This window comes from Dreissena polymorpha, chromosome 3, assembly GCF_020536995.1.
Source record: "Dreissena polymorpha isolate Duluth1 chromosome 3, UMN_Dpol_1.0, whole genome shotgun sequence".
NCBI classification, from domain to species: Eukaryota; Metazoa; Mollusca; class Bivalvia; order Myida; family Dreissenidae; genus Dreissena; species Dreissena polymorpha.
Genome location: NC_068357.1, coordinates 141,578,150 through 141,595,440, shown reverse-complemented (window position 1 = coordinate 141,595,440; position 17,291 = coordinate 141,578,150). Strand labels below are relative to the sequence as shown.

The following is a 17,291-nucleotide window of genomic DNA, read 5'->3' as shown; positions in this document are numbered from 1 at the left end:
TATTTGACCTCTGACCTTGAAGGATGACCTTGACCTTTCACCACTCAAAATGTGCAGCTTCATGAGATACACATGCATGCCAAATATGAAGTTGCTATCTTCAATATAGCAAAAGTTATTGCAAAATGTAAAAGTTGGCGCAAACAGACAGACCAACAGACAGACAGGGCAAAAACAATATGTCCCCCACTACTATAGTGGGGACATAAAAAGTAATTTTAAAGATATGCCACTGCAAAATAATAGTAATACATGTCCAGCAATCACAGGATGTTTTAAGTCCTATCATTCAATAAACTTTATATACTGAACTATGGCCTATGGCGGGGGGTAATTACATAAATTAAGAGGTCAAAGATGTTATGAGCTTGGCATAGAAGGTTATTAAAATATTGCTACAATACAAATACGACTTTTGCTTAATGTTGAACCAGACAGATCACAGGTACCTACCCTACTTTCACCTCTAGTTCCGCCTACTGGTCCTGCCTCAGTAGCAGCCATGATTACTGGTGCAGCAGCTTTAGGTTTTACATCCCCTACTGGTACTGAGGACATGGGAGCAGTTGGAAGGGGTCTTGGAGCAGGGGCTGATGTTGGGATGGGGCCAGCTGACCCCTTGGCAGGGGGAGGAGTCACAGCAGGGGGTGGGGGCGTGGCAGCCTTGGGAGGTGGCGTCTCAACCTTTGGTGCAGCTTTTGGAGCAGGTGCACTGCCACCAGCTGCTAGATTTAGATTGATATAGAAACTGATAAATAGACAATTATGTAACAGTGGCCAATGCTCACATACCACACATTGTAATATCTGTAAAGCACATGTGGTCGAAACCTACATCATGCTTATTGTACACCTTCAAAATTCTATGTGTTTGAAGTCATGGTATCTGAAAACTTTATAATTAAGACTTTCACACAAAAAGATCTGTAATAGTCAATAGCATATTTAATTTTATTGTAAGGCATCCCTAATTATCCATCTACCGTTTTGAACATTCATACAGATTAGAAGAAAAGAACAACATGTCTGTAATAATGATATATTTCTCCAAACCTCCGACAGTAATTGTACAGATCTGTTTTCCCGCCTCCACTGTGTCCCCATCAGCAACCAAGAGAGAGGTTATAACACCTGAGACAGGACTGGGGATCTGTATAGAGGTCTGAAATACAGAAAAAAGTTGTTACATCCAGTGCTGGTATTAAAACGCAAAAGGAATGTTCAATTTTAAGGTTTCCAAGACAAGTTGAATGCTTTCCAGCTACCATATTTACGACTTAATGCCAGCTATTTGAACTAAGGGTTCTTTCGATGGACAACCTGTTTTCAACAGAACAGGATTGAACCACATTGTACTAGACATGTGTATTTTGGGCACAGATGCCCCCACATTCCACTTTTGTCTCAAAACTCCACAAAATAGTTGTTAATAAAATAATTAATACAAATAATAGATCTAAGTATGCAAAATGTCAAACTTTGTGTAGGGAAGCATAAACAAGAGCATCGCATAACGGGTGCCACGCTCTGCTGCTGGTGCGTTTTTTAATAAATGAAAGCTTTTCAGAATATTTTTTTAAGAGGTCACAGGTGACCTTGACCTTTGACCTTGTGACCCAAAAATGGGTGTGGCATGTAAAACTAATCAAGGTGCAGCTACATACCAAGTTTCAAAGTTGTTGGTTGAAGCACTTTGATTTTAGAGCAAATGTTCAAAACCTTTACAAAATGTATAGGTTTAAGCACAAAGCGGGCGACACGACGAGCTGGCTATGACAATACCTCGGATTTCCCCGAAAACAGCCGAGCTAAAAACAACAGGATTTCACATAATAAACTAGCAAACATATGTATGAAATTAGCCACAGAATTCCTACCAACATATTGTTAATTAATTTCCAGTTATGGAATATCCCAAACAATTCCACTTGCACTTTTGAAATTCACAAGGAAAATACATGTGCTCTTTTGTACAAAATAAATTAATTGATAACCAAGTGATGCCCTAGTAAGATGATTGGATGGTATTGCAGACTTTTTTATTATGTTATAAGATGTTTATGGAAGCATCCATAATGTACAAGACATAACTAAAGAAAGACATTCCAACATACTTTGTCTGTCTCAACCTCTGCTATAACATCATCTACCTTCACTACATCACCAACAGCTGAAATGACATCCAAAAGCAGTGTTTAGCGAACAACACTTCAAAAGTTCTCTAACGCAACATAACATGGATATTTAAATTAAATGTATGAATTACATAACTACTGTGCATTCCACTTTGACCCCTGTCAAGTGTAGACCAATTTGAATTGTTCAAATACATCAATGCTGTCTGTCAATGCAACAAACACACATGACATCAGAAATAAGGCTGCAAAATACTGTGCAATTTCCTCATATATTGAACAACAAAAATATGCACCACTAAAAACAAATCATCGACACTTGTGACAATTTAATGTTCACTTAAACATCAATTTATATGCATTAAATATTACCTACATTGGAATAAGTGTCATTTAATATTTACTTATAAATATTTATATTCTCATTAAATTACCAAACAGGTAGAGATTTTACCTTTTTCCCATCTGATGTCTCCTTCTGTGATAGACTCTGCAAACGGGGGGCATTTTATAGTCTGTACCTCATTACCTTACAAAAAAAAAGAACTATTATTCAGAAAGCATCTTTGAATTCCATAGATGCATACTTGTACCTTCCTTAACTGATCTTGTTTTAACTTTAAACAGACATAAAAACTGTGCAAATATGATTAAATATTGAATATATAACATATTTAAACAATTTAAAACAATTATTTTTAACTCTTCTTTAAATTATATATTTAATTTCTGATTTCAAATGAATAAATATGTATTGATTAAATTTATAAATGTTTTGATTGAACTTTTAAAAAAGATACATACACAACTTTGAAACCAGGAAATTATCTTACAAAGTGCTGATGATGTCCTAATGTAGCGGAGGCTGTAGTGAAGAGTACATGCTGTCTGTGAACTGGATGCTCTGAAAAAAGGGGAGATATGTAACTGAGGGGTAATCACATGATTATCTTAAAGAGGTCAATATGGCCACATTCATGCAGAGACAGGTATATTTTACAGATTATTACTTTTATTAATGTTTGAATTGCTACAAAATTTCTTAGTGGGATCACAAAAACTCCGATAAGAACATTAATAGTGAGTAAACTCGAGATAAAAAGCGAATATTAATACGAAATAAACACTTATTACTTTGATTCTACACACCCATGAAGTTTTAAGCTGTAATGTTGTATTGTACCTGAAATATAGCCGTTAACAATTCAATCATACAAAAAAAACAAAGGGCAATCACTCTTATATCAGAAAGTGAAGGGTTATGGTTCTTAAGCAAGGCACTCCTCATTTATATCAAAACACCCATGAAGTTTCATGTTGAAGTATTGCATGGTACATAGTATCTGAGATATAGCCCTGAAAAGTTACATTAAGTAAGATATAAATGGCAATAACTCTTATTAAAGAAAGTGCAGGGAAATGGTTCTTGAGCATGGCACTTCTTTTCATTGATAGCTATACATCTATTAAGTAACATGTTGATATCTTATTTAGTTTCCAAGATATGGCCCTAAAAAGTTTTGTGACAGATGGAAAGACAGACTGACAGAATTACAGACTGACAGATGGAAAGCCAATGCTATATCCCTCTGCCTTTGGCGGGGTATAAAAAGATAACTGTACAGTACATTGGACTTCAGGTATTGTTTTACTTAAATAATTAATATACACTTTTTCACACTATATTATTATATGATATTAAGTAAGCTCTATAACTAAATTAGCTTAAAATCTATTTTATTTTAAAGTGATATCTATCTCATATAGTTTACAATAAGGAATTTCTCTAAAGAATTAGGTATTTTGTGTTCATCAAATTTCCAAAGTATTCAAAAAATTACTGTATAGCAAAAAACTTTTTTTTCCTAAAAAAAAACAATTCAGTTAAATATTATACAATTATTGACTTGAAGGCAATTGATTATGATCTGGGTCAGTCAATATGTTTTCCTGCCAGTTTAAATCAGATCAAATTCTAAGGTCCTCTATAGTCAACTGTTTTATTATATGACCTTTATGATGGTAATATTAAAGCATATAACAAGCATATATGTTAGGCCAAGGGTTATTATTACTGAATGATGTCAATAACAGTAAGTCAGCTGAAGCGTCCACGCTACGTTTAAACTAGTCAATTTTAGCATCTAGATTTAAGCGGTAGTTTAAGACCAAACACATACTGTATTATGCTTGGAAAACTGGACTTAAACAAATATTATTATATTGTCTTTCTCTTTCTAAGGCCACTGTCTTAGCCAATGAAAATGTGTTCATTCACAGATCATTTAACAATTGTGTTATTCACACACAGAAACCTTTAAGCAAAGAAGGCTAGTCTTCCATAGCTTAAAAATAAATAACAGCAATTCACTCACCTGATACAATGAGGCGGTGTTGGTTTGTTGAAGCTTGAGACCCCTTCCATGTAAAAAAAACAACAAATATACGAGTTCATTATGATATATTAAGTTATTTTCATTTTACAGAGTTGTATTTTTATTCCATCTCTTTCCTCAACATAAAAAATATACCATTAAATAAAGGGCCAATCCCGAGACCCCTTGAAACTTTACCATTAACAAGCAAATTCGTTGAATTGATATCCCCCGCCAATATGATTCTGGACACAAAAGTGTTATATCTGACACTCAAAAAAGCATTTTTTCAAGATACAAAGGGCCATAACTCCTTTATTATCCAATGGTGTACAATGCCATTTGGCATGCATCATCCTCTTATCCATATATATATACTCATACCAAGTTTCAATGAAATCCGCCAAAGCACTTCCAAGATATGGCTCCGGACACAAAAAAGCATTTTTCCAAGATACAAAGGGCCATAACTCTGTTATTAACAAATGGTGTACAATGCCATAAGGCGTGCATCATCCTCTTATCCATATATATACTCACACCTAGTTTTATTGAAATCCGCCAAAGCACTTCCAAGATATGGCTCCGGACACAAAAGTGCCGGACAGACGGACGGAAAGACAGACGGACAACGCCAAAACAATATCCCTCCGCCTATGGCGGGGATAATAAGGAAAACTACGCTGACACCTTGCAGTCATATTTGTGAACAAAAAGTGATATTAGATATAACATTTCAGGCTATATTTTACATGCAGCAAGAAATCTGCTGGGTGATAACAGACATACCCTATGAACTATCTGTCACATCAATGGTGATAATGGTTAAAATGGAATTGACAGCTTTGGTTTAAGACCCGATGTGTTTCATTTTTGATTTACTGGTTTGTTTAAGTAAGTCCAAACAACAACACTTTGAAAATATAGTAATAGAAAATGTCTCCGAAATTTTAATGAGCTCTGAGACATACGCAGTGTTCTGCCTTGAATCTTTACTGTTGGGGACAGGGACCCTTTAGGGTAAATAAAGTGGGGACAAAAGGGAAAAATCTGGGAACACAGAAATATATTTGTAGCAGAATTAAATTTTCAGAAACTAATAACCTTTTACTTGCACTCTAAAACTGGCTTGATTTCTTCCTACAGCCAGTCCACAGGATGTAACATTCTAATTCAAATTGAACATTTTAAATAATCAACATATTATCAAAATGTTGAACAGTTACAGGTACATAATGTCTACATCTACATCTGTCTACATCTCAGGGGTCTAGCTAGGTTCAAAATTTAGGGAGAAGTCACTTCTCCCAAAGACCAAAATAGGGAGAAGTGGCAACTTTTCAGGGAGAAATGGTACTTTTGCATCCAGGGGTCAAGCTAAGCTGAAAATTTCAGGAGATGTCACTTCTGTACAGTTGCGTCATAGGTCTTCATTTTACATGTATTTTGCGGCAAATTAAAGGAGAAGTGGTTTCCATTCAGCTTTCAATCAACTCTTTACTTGTCTTATACCCCTCATTAAACCGTGCCAATTATCATTAATCAGAAACAACTCATATTTCACACTTTGGGGGACAACATTTACAAATACAAACACACACTTAAGTGTTTATTTTTGTTATTGATGTATTTAACTGAGTTTAAGTAATATATTTAACACTTAACATGCTATTTATGTGATAACTGATAAGCTATTTCAATAATACATGTAGAGGCTGAAATGGGTGATGGAATTCAAAAGGCTGCATTTCATTTATAATAAGAGATGTCAAGTGTATAAAACCTACATTTTTCTTATTTGTAATTGATTGTAAATTATTCTGGTACTTTTTATTTTATTTTTCCTGTACAGGTGTATCAAATAAAACTTCAATTTTAACAAAACCAGTAATATTCATAATCTTCTTACTTCCTTGTAAATTTTAAGAAAATCAAGATTAAATCGAATTTATATTGTGCTACAATTTAAAAAAAATAAAAATTCATTTAAAATCTCATTTTACAGCACAGATTCCAAATCTTACCTGTGAATGAGCCCTATATTTATTGCCAGTGCTAGGTTAACTCTTCCCATTTGATCATTCCTTTGTATTGTTTTAATGGGCCATTTAACTTTGCTGAAGTATAGTTACTGGTAGCCAGCACAAGGCAATTAATCAAGGCTTCACCTATAAACAATTTTAAGAACTCTAATAGCTCCCGCCTGCGCATTTTAATGTTCAACTTTGCATGACCTGTCAATGGGGCAACTTTTGGCTGAGAATTCTTCTGTGTCCAATTCTTCACATCAAATTGATTTTAATGGTCAATGTGTGGCACAAACAAATAATTAAAAGGTGGAGAAGTTATGTCGCCTTCATGAAATTAATTAGCGACATAAATATTCCCTTGGCGAGCAAATCGCCCACTTCGCCCACTAGCGAGACCCCTGCATCTACTGGGAATTCCCTTTCAAATTAGAATTACCGATTGTAAAGGCGTTTTCTTTTTTTAGTGCTTAATGCACAAACTGCATGTAGTTTTGTTATTGTCAAACAGTAACCAAGAAAATTCTCGAAGCCAGTTTGCTTTAATGTTAAGGGGCAGACTTTTTTTTCGTCATTGCTAAACAATTTTTTGGACTTGTTGGGGTATTATTATTATCGTCATATTTTCTAATTTTACACTGCAGAAGAAAAAAAATTCAAAATTGAGTTTGCTTTCTTCGACCGGTCACTTTCCGCCATTTTGAAAGCTGTGGAAATTTTCTTGGTATTTAGTTGTTATAATCTCAACTTACCAATGAAATACATGTAAAGTGTTATTAAAGTAAATTAACCATTTGCTGTGAAATGACGTCGCGTCCAATGAAATAATTTGTTCTAGTTACGCATTCACTCTATTTCTTTACCGATTTACACATTGAATCAATTAGTTTTTATTTCTAACTTCTGTGCGCCCGCAGACCCATATACGGAAAACGGGTGGGGACAAATCTCTTTTTTTTGCGCCAATGACGCAAGGGCGCATCCACGGCAGAACACTGCATACGTCTTAACTATTTTTATACCTCACCAGAACACTTGCTATTATATAACTTATCATGTAAATGTTTTGTTGTAAAATTCCACAACATTAAAGCCACACAATTTGCCTCTGTCAGACTTTGAAATGAAATACATGTTAATCAATATATAGAGATGCAATATAAAAGTGTGCAAAATTGTCATTAAATCTATAGCCTAGTTAGCAAGTTATTTATTATTTTTCAAACAGTACCGCTTTTAAAACCAAAAGTAGGATTTCTATAAGAACGTATTCGTCAATTTTGACAAACGTTTCAAACGCAAAAAAGACAGATTTCTTCCTTGTAACTACCAGATATATTCTAATTGGCATAGATAAAATTAAATCTATAGCCTAGTTAGCAAGTAATTTATAATGTTTCAAATGGTACCGCTTTTAAAACCGAAAGTAAGATTTCTAGACATACATGTATACGTCCATTTCGACAAACACTTTTTTTTTAAGTTTTAAAGCGCAAAAAAGATGGATTTCTACCTTGTAACCACCATCTATTAATTCTAATTAGCAAAGATAAAATATGTTTATGTTTTATACATTAATTTACTATTCCAAATAAGTTGTGCGGCTTTAAAAATGTATTTACCTTTGTGTATATGCCCCTGGTATGGACGAAACTGAAATGATAAGAGAATTTTCATAATAACAAAACTTCGATGGTACAAAAAAACATTAAATGAAATAAACCATCTGAGATGTGTCTTGGCAGAAGTCCCATAGCCAATACCTGGCACAAGGTCTGGTAATCTTGTAACTATTACTACTCTAGGTTCAATTACTGGCCAGTGAACTACAAATCAGAGCTGGCCCTAAAATGTACCTGCCATGAGGGCTAGTATCTTCCATTTTCCTCCTAAGAAGATCATTAAATATGTCAGTAAAAATTCTTTACATGCTGTATGCTTTATTAATTAAATTGTTCAAATGCTCTTATTCATTTTTGTTGGATAATTTGATAAAAGCTTCATTCTGATATTTGCAAAACAACTTTCAGTCCCAGACTGCATCATCGCAAAAATTGAGAACATAACTCTTGGTTTCTGTATTTTTTAACAACTTAATTCTGACCAGGATGCTTATTCAATGAATATTGGTGTTAAATCTATAATTCTATCAGCTACATGTACCAATAGCCAGTCCAAATGCCAGTTCCCTATCTCGATGCCCCCTTTAGAATTACATTAACACAAACTTTCTGTTGTTCTTATCATTAATATCAGTTAACATCTGAAAATATGGAACAATACGCTTATGGAATGCCTGAATTTTTACAAGACATTTAAGAACAAGAGCTGTCACCATAGGATGACTTATGCCTCCTATAAACGCTTCATATAAGTTATGAGCTTTTTTCTAAGCCTAAACGAAGATTTCGAAACCTAAACGCGGACCCTCAGTTCAAGGTCAAGGTCACAGGGGTCAAAATTTGTGTGCGTATGGAAAGGCCTTGTCCAAATACACATGCATGCCAAATATGAAATTGCTATCTGAAGCGTAATAGAAGTTATGAGCATTTTTCGAAACCCAAATGCAAAGTGTGACGGACAAACGAACAGACAGACGGACAGTCCGATCACTATATGCACTCCTTCGGGCTTCGGGGGCATAAAAGTACCATTTAAATACATGAACTATCAATATAACCAAGGGATACAATTGTCAAGAGCCCTGAAGTTGAACAACACCATGGCTTGAGTAGAATTAAAAATGTGCTTCCAAAAGCAATAAATACACCAATACCTGCTAAGCTGTGTAACAACAGCCTAGACCTTTTAGTTTATTAGATGGTCGCTTTAGCGACCATCTAATGTGCTTGATGTAAAATTCAGGTCGATACGGCCTGGGTATGATTAGCCCAATTCCCGCTTACACTACGCGCGAAGAAAGAGTTGTATAATTTATGCAAGAGGTTTGAGTTCTCCAATTATGTTTATTCACAAATGGAAACATTATATTAATATCGTGTTAAATGCAATAGTTTCGAATGATGTTTTATAGAAAAGAATTAAAAAAACAATGATCGTATTGCACATGTCGCGGAGGAGATTGTTTATGAATGATTAAAATAGTCCACTTTCTGCTGCGTCTGCGTGACGTAGTATTTTCGCTCATCTCATTCATAAATCTGAGGCTGGCGATAAACAAAGGGGAGTCCGGGTGAGAATTACGCACTAGTATAAGGTTACGCTTGTTTATATTCACAGGTCTCAATTAATAACACGTTGACCACGAGTTCAACAATTATTACCGGGATACGATAGACAACATAAAAATGATTCATTATCGCTGAAACTGTTAAAAAACATTTAAATATAACAAGAATATTCTCTAAAAAATGTAGTCTTGCTGTTTTGAAATAAGGTTTGGAATTTTGGTTTCTAAATAACTTAATTAAAAACAAAAGTTTAATTATAGTGTTTTTTACTTTTAGTCGCATATTTACCGCATTATAATGTGTGTTATGATAGGCAAACCATACATTAGTAAAATTCAATCTGCCTTCGCACATAGAAGGAATGGGTCAATTAGGTGCTGCGTTTCCTTTGCTTACTTCAGTTAGAGGTCAATTCTTTACGTAAAAGCAATCACAAGGCCCCGGCTTCAGAGGAATTGCGAAGCGTTCTTACATAATTAAAGTCGTAGTCGCATGGTATTTGCGTTGAGCGTCCTATTTGGTCACGTGGTTCTTTTTCGCGGGTGTTTTGGCATTCATGATATGAGGCTATTAATAGATGCGCCTGTCGATAAACAAAGGAAAGTTTACGGGCGATAACAACGCAATAGGTTACGCTCTCACATACAACTCAATGACGTAGTACAGGTCGTAAATTGAGAGATTTGGGAAAAAGTTGACGCTTATTTATATTCTCAATTTATAAAACGTTGAACATAAGTTCAACAATAACTTCAGCGATACGATAGACTAAAAAAAATCATAATCGCTTAACCCGAATATAACAAATAATTTATAATAATAATACGAATGACCTGTTTCATAACCTCGTTGAAGCTACTACATCGGGTATTTCTGGAAAGCGTTCTTGGTTCTCAACACATAGCGGCGATCTTTTGTATTTACGGGTGCTAGCAACGCAATAGTAGAAGCTTAGTAGAAGGGTTAGCTTGTTTATATTCACAGTTCTCAATACATTGACAGTTGGATATGAGTTCATCAATTACTCAGGCATACTATAGGCAACCTCGAAAATGCTTTATAATCGCTAAAACCGAAAACAACTAAATATATTATATTAAATATATTTATAACAATACATGTCTTTAAAATGTAGTCGGCGTATACGCCGACTTTGAAATAAAGTTAGCAATTTACTTTTCTAAATAATTGAATACAATTAAACAAAAGTTAAACTATTGTGTTGTGTTTTTCACTTGTAAGCTGCATATTCACCGCATGAAATGTGTGTTAGCATTGTCAAACCACACAATAGTGTGAGTAAATAAAAAATATACTACGGGAGAGCACTTCTTATGTGTCCTCATATGCCTTGTTATGAGTATCTTTCTTCATTATCGAAATATATCGTATGTTTATATTTGATTTAAACGCGGTTTTCTTTCGTCACATTTAAATCACACGTCAATAGCGCCGTCATGCGAAAATGGGTCTTATGCGTTTCGGCAAGCGTTTGTTAAACCCAACATGTGCTCTTGCGCAGTCAGGCCATAGGCGACGCTGTTCGCTTTAAAATCACTCAATATGTTATGTTTCTCCTTACCAGAAGGAGGGATAGCTGAGTGGGCTATTTATATGAAGGGCGCATATGGAATAAGACCCATTTTCGCATGACGAGGGTCATTACAAATCTCATTGCGAATTGAAAATTCCACATTTAAAAACAATGCTTTTTGATACAAAATTGAATTCAAAATAGCAAACTTGTTAATAATGGCAGCCTATCGACGCATTAAGGAATGATTTCCAGACGTGCTGACCAAGTACGGCAAACATTATGGTATGATAATTAAACGATTTTCTCTTATCGTGACACTATACTATTTCGCTAATGATTGTTTTCTCATCTTGGAGGCGAAATTGAAATTCTGCGAGATGGATTGTAACGCGTAATTGTAACAGGGCCACAATTTGTGTCGTTTGAGCATACAGAGAGTAGTCCGGAATTTCTTACACTGAACAGTGCTACATCCTTTGAATTGAGCACATACGCAGTGATGTAGCAAAAATTCAGAGGTTGTATCTCGAATCAGCTTATTAAATATTCGAAAATATTCATGCGTGTCTGTTGGCGTTATGTTAAAGTCACTAAGATGAAAACTGAAACAGCTTCGCCTAAAAGCGCATTAGTGCTCTATACCTATGTTTATGTTAGCGTTGTTGACACCGTGTGGACTGCTCGGGTAACAAGTAAAGCATAAACAGCAATGTTTATATACTTTTATTCCTCCATATACAAGATACGAAGATTATTGTATATTTTGAATTTGTATATGGTGTCAAAAATCAAAAGTTTTGTACACGGATCTTTCATTATGAATTTATATTCTTGGTGAGATAGTCATTTGATATTAGAAAAAATATTCCTTTAATATGATGGTGACTGCAAATTTTCTTTATATTAAGTTCTCATTACCATTTTCATCATACTTTCTTTGCTTTCAGAACTTCCAAAAAAGCATGCTGTTTTTATTTTGTCTTAGTTATTTCTATGAAATAATAAGGATGATAAAAAGTGCACACAAAACTCGACCCGTGCGCTATGACACACACTTTTTTAAGTTGAATGGCGTGTGTTCATTTCAAACTTGCGATTGATTTTGAAAAATGAATTGCGTGTTAAATTATGCAATAGCGAACATCTTCAGTGCCTTCAGCGCTTTGATCTATCAAAACAATAGATGTGTTTATCAGAAACACAATGCCCCCTTCTGCGCCGCTTTTAAGCCATATATTTGACGTTTGACCTTGAAGGATGACATGGAACTTTCACCACTCAAAATGTGCAGCTCCATGAGGTTCACATGCATGCCAAATATGAAGTTGCTATCTGAAGCGACATAGAAGTTATGAGCATTTTTCGAAACCTAAACGTGAAACCTTAATGCAAAGTGTAACGGGAGGACAGACAGACGGACGGATGGTCCGATCACTATATGCCCTCCTTTGGGGGCATAAAAAAAAGTTAACAGCTCTAAACATGTCAATGGTTTAATTTGAAACAAAAATTCATAAAACAATGAAATTATCCAAATGAGACACGGGTGTGCAACTCACATTTCACACATTTAGTACCATATTAAGCAAATGTTATCTTTTTATTGATAACCCAAAGTCAAAGTTTGAATCAAAGTAAACATCTTTTTTATTGCATATATCTGCATGTGTAGCATGTCTAACCATAGTATCGGCCCTCTTAATGAATACATAAGAAATTTGGAAGTGAACAAATGCAAAAACACGCATGTGTTATATGTCAATCTAAAGTCAGTGTGTATTCTTGGACATACATGTAACAACGAAAACTGCATTTAAATTGGCAATGTTTTGACAAAATACTGGCAAGCCTTAGCTCCCTGTAGTACATATAATCTGGTTCATGTACCGGCCCTCTCATAGTATCGGCCCTTCTGATTGGTTGCTAAGATTTGTTACTATGCGCAAGTGCTTGTTCTTAAAAAGTATCTTAATGGAAAAACAAAACTCTTGCTCATGTTGTACTTAAAATATTTTTACATTTTATTCAAAAATAAGTGCCATATAATACATTTGATAAAACTACTATTAATCCATAAACAAACTAACATAATTTTGTGTTGTGTAATTAAAAATCATAGCATCGTCCTTGAATTATCATGACCTACTTTCCAACAAACACTGGAAATCATGAACATGATCGTCCTAATACTCATGGATATCCATCAAATGAATTACAACTTCTAAAATTTGAAAAACATTACTTTTCTAGCACTTCTTGAAGGTTGTTCGTTAAAGGCACGATACAATGAGGAGGGCCGATACTATGAAAATAAGGGATATGTGTAAAAAAAAGACATTTTTAAATTTAGCATTTTCCAAATTGAATAATGTAGTGAAAGGAAAACATCTTTATCATGAATGGAGCAGCTTCTACTATTTTCTGGTTTATGCACATCAATTGTGGATAAGTTCTATAACATAATGAGAAGAAAGAAGCAAAGGAATATATACCAACAGAATAGCTTATTTACAAAGAAAGATGGCTGTTGTTATCCCCACGCTTTTTGAAAAAAAGGTGGGGATATTGTGGTTATCTCCGCCGTCCGTCCGTCCGTCCGTCTGTCTGTCTGTCCGTCCTGGCCACTATCTCCTCCTACACTAAAAGCACTAGAACCTTGAAACTTACACACATGGTAGCTATGAGCATATGTGCGACCCTGCACTATTTGAAATTTTCAAATAATTTTCAATGGGTCAAAAGTTATAGCGGCTGGGGTGGGGCCGCGTCAGAAATTATCACTCATTTTTTTAGGTTATTTTACATTTACTTCTTTATTTCTACACCGATTCACTTCAAATTGATACTGGACCTCTCTTATGACAATACGGTCAATCTCAACCATGCATGGCCCCATTCCCAACCCTGGGGCGCCCCGCCCACATAGGCCACACCCACCAAAAATTTCCATTTACTATATTTTTTTCATTTCTACACGGATTCACTTCAAATTGATACTGAACTTTTATTATGACATTAGGGTCAATCTCAACTATGCATGGCCCCAATCCCAACCCTGGGGCGCCCCGCCCACATAGGCCACACCCACCAAAAAATTCCATTTACTATAATTTTTTCATTTCTACACGGATTCACTTCAAATTGATACTGAACTTCTCTTATGACATTAGGGTCAATCTCAACTATGCATGGCCCCATAACCAACCCTGGGGCCCCGCCCACATAGACCACACCCACCCAAAATTGCCTTTACTATAATTTCTTCATTTCTACACTGATTCACTTCAAATTGATATTGAACTTCTCTTATGACAATACAGTCAATCTCAACTATGCATGGCCCCATTACCAACCCTGGGGTGCCCCGCCCACATAGACCACATCCACCCAAAATTGCCTTTTACTATAATTTCTTCATTTCTACACCAATTCACTTCTAATTGATGATGAACTTCTCTTATGACAATACGGTCAATCTCAGCTATGCATGGCCCCATTACCAACCCTGGGGCACACCTAGGTCAAACATTCGGCGTGGGGATACGGGTCGGCCTCTGCCACGCCATTTTTAGTTATCCCCACGCTTTTTGAAAAAAAGGTGGGGATATTGTGGTTATCTCCGCCGTCCGTCCGTCCGTCTGTCTGTCCGTCCGTCCTGGCCACTATCTCCTCCTACACTAAAATCACTAGAACCTTGAAACTTACACACATGGTAGCTATGAGCATATGTGCGACCCTGCACTATTTGGAATTTTGATCTGACCCCTGGGTCAAAAGTTATAGCGGTTGGGGTGGGGCCGCGTCAGAAATTATCACTCATTTTTTTAGGTTATTTTACATTTACTTCTTTATTTCTACACCGATTCACTTCAAATTGATACTGGACCTCTCTTATGACAATACGGTCAATCTCAACCATGCATGGCCCCATTCCCAACCCTGGGGCACCCCGCCCACATAGGCCACACCCACCAAAAATTTCCATTTACTATAATTTTTTCATTTCTACACGGATTCACTTCAAATTGATACTGAACTTTTGTTATGACATTAGGGTCAATCTCAACTATGCATGGCCCCAATCCCAACCCTGGGGCGCCCGCCCACATAGGCCACACCCACCAAAAAATTCCATTTACTATATTTTTTTCATTTCTACACGGATTCACTTCAAATTGATACTGAACTTCTCTTATGACATTAGGGTCAATCTCAACTATGCATGGCCCCATAACCAACCCTGGGGCCCCGCCCACATAGACCACACCCACCCAAAATTGCCTTTACTATAATTTCTTCATTTCTACACCGATTCACTTCAAATTGATATTGAACTTCTCTTATGACAATACAGTCAATCTCAACTATGCATGGCACAATTACCAACCCTGGGGCGCCCTGCCCACATAGACCACACCCACCCAAAATTGCCTTTTACTATAATTTCTTCATTTCTACACCGATTCACTTCAAATTGATACTGAACCTCTCTTATGACAATACGGTCAATCTCAACTATGCATGGCCCCATTACCAACCCTGGGGCCCCGCCCACATAGACCACACCCGCCCAAAATTGCCTTTTACTATAATTTCTTCATTTCTACACCGATTCACTTCAAATTGATACTGAACTTCTCTTATGACAATACGGTCAATCTCAACTATGCATGGCACAATTACCAACCCTGGGGCGCCCTGCCCACATATGTCACACCCACCCAAAATTGCCTTTTACTATAACTTCTTCATTTCTACACCAATTCACTTCTAATTGATGATGAACTTCTCTTATGACAATACGGTCAATCTCAGCTATGCATGGCCCCATTACCAACCCTGGGGCACACCTAGGTCAAACATTCGGCGTGGGGATACGCGTCGGCCTCTGCCGCGCCATTTCTAGTTTTAAAGTTAATTTGGTGTAATAATTGCTTTGGGAATTAAGTTTTTCTATTTTGTTCACACCACTGTGTTGTACATTTATAGGAAATTGAGAGTTGTATCCCTTTTTTGCATACATGCCAGACGTCCCAATCTTGGCGGGACAGTCCTGCTTTGGGGTGTTTGTCCTAGTGTCCCGATGTGACACAATTTGTTCAACATTCGTAAAAAACGACCTACATTCTATAACTTCACAATAAAATTCGCTAATCAAGCTCTGTCTGGCTTAAATTACCATCGCTTTTACCATCACTAATCCCTTTATTGCCCCTATTAACAAACCATGTCTACTAGTCGAGTGATCCAGTGTTGTTTTTGACACCTTATAAGCCATCTATCTGCATATTATTTATTTTATTGGGCATACACACCATGGTGTTTTATTATAGGAGTCGCTAATTGCAAGTGATAGATGCATTGTAGTGAATTTAAAGCAGACTGCTTTTGTATTTCATGGCCCAAATCAAGTCCAAAGATATTATTGCGCGGTATTATGTGTATAATACCACCCGCAGCAAAAAACCTGTCGAAACATCAATTTGGTATATCAAACAAATTGAGCGCTGACCGATACACATTGAGGTTTCGCATATATTTACTTTCCTTTTCAACTGATTGTCAGAAAATAATTTGAACATATCGCATCAATCTAAATTCTGTGTTAATTGATGATTGGTTGAATAACAAGAGGGCCATGATGGCCCTGAATCGCTCACCTGACTAACCAAATACAATCCCAACCCAGATTTTATCAAGATAAACATTTTGACCAAATTTCATAAAGATTGGATGAAAACTGTGACCTCTATTGTCTACACAAGGTTTTTCTAATATTTGACCTATTGACCTAGTTTTTGACCCCAGGTGACCCAAATACAATCCCAATCCAGATTTTATCAAGATAAACATTCTGATCAAATTTTATAAAGATTGGATGAAAACTGCGACCTCTATTGTCTATACAAGGTTTTTCTATTATTTGACCTTGTGACCTAGTTTTTGACCCCAGATGACCTAAATACAATCCCAACCCAGATTTCTTCAAGACAAACATTCTGACCAAATTTCATGAAAATTAGATG

General features: G+C 36.0%; 1 protein-coding gene across 3 annotated transcripts in view; it reads right to left on the bottom strand.

Moving 5' to 3' along the window:
• The window catches only part of LOC127871711 (dihydrolipoyllysine-residue succinyltransferase component of 2-oxoglutarate dehydrogenase complex, mitochondrial-like), a 48,152-nt gene that overhangs the window by 14,833 nt on the left and 16,028 nt on the right, over nucleotides 1–17,291 (bottom strand). For 2 of the 3 annotated variants that reach the window (XM_052414851.1, XM_052414850.1), the window contains exons 2-8: nucleotides 8,160–8,190; nucleotides 4,511–4,553; nucleotides 2,969–3,039; nucleotides 2,590–2,664; nucleotides 2,115–2,170; nucleotides 1,054–1,162; nucleotides 454–725 (exon numbers count right to left, since the gene is read on the bottom strand). In XM_052414851.1, the coding sequence (XP_052270811.1) occupies nucleotides 454–725; nucleotides 1,054–1,162; nucleotides 2,115–2,170; nucleotides 2,590–2,664; nucleotides 2,969–3,039; nucleotides 4,511–4,553; nucleotides 8,160–8,190 (657 nt within the window). The remainder of the gene's footprint in view (nucleotides 1–453; nucleotides 726–1,053; nucleotides 1,163–2,114; nucleotides 2,171–2,589; nucleotides 2,665–2,968; nucleotides 3,040–4,510; nucleotides 4,554–8,159; nucleotides 8,191–17,291) is intronic. The other variant, XM_052414853.1, reaches the window with a different exon arrangement.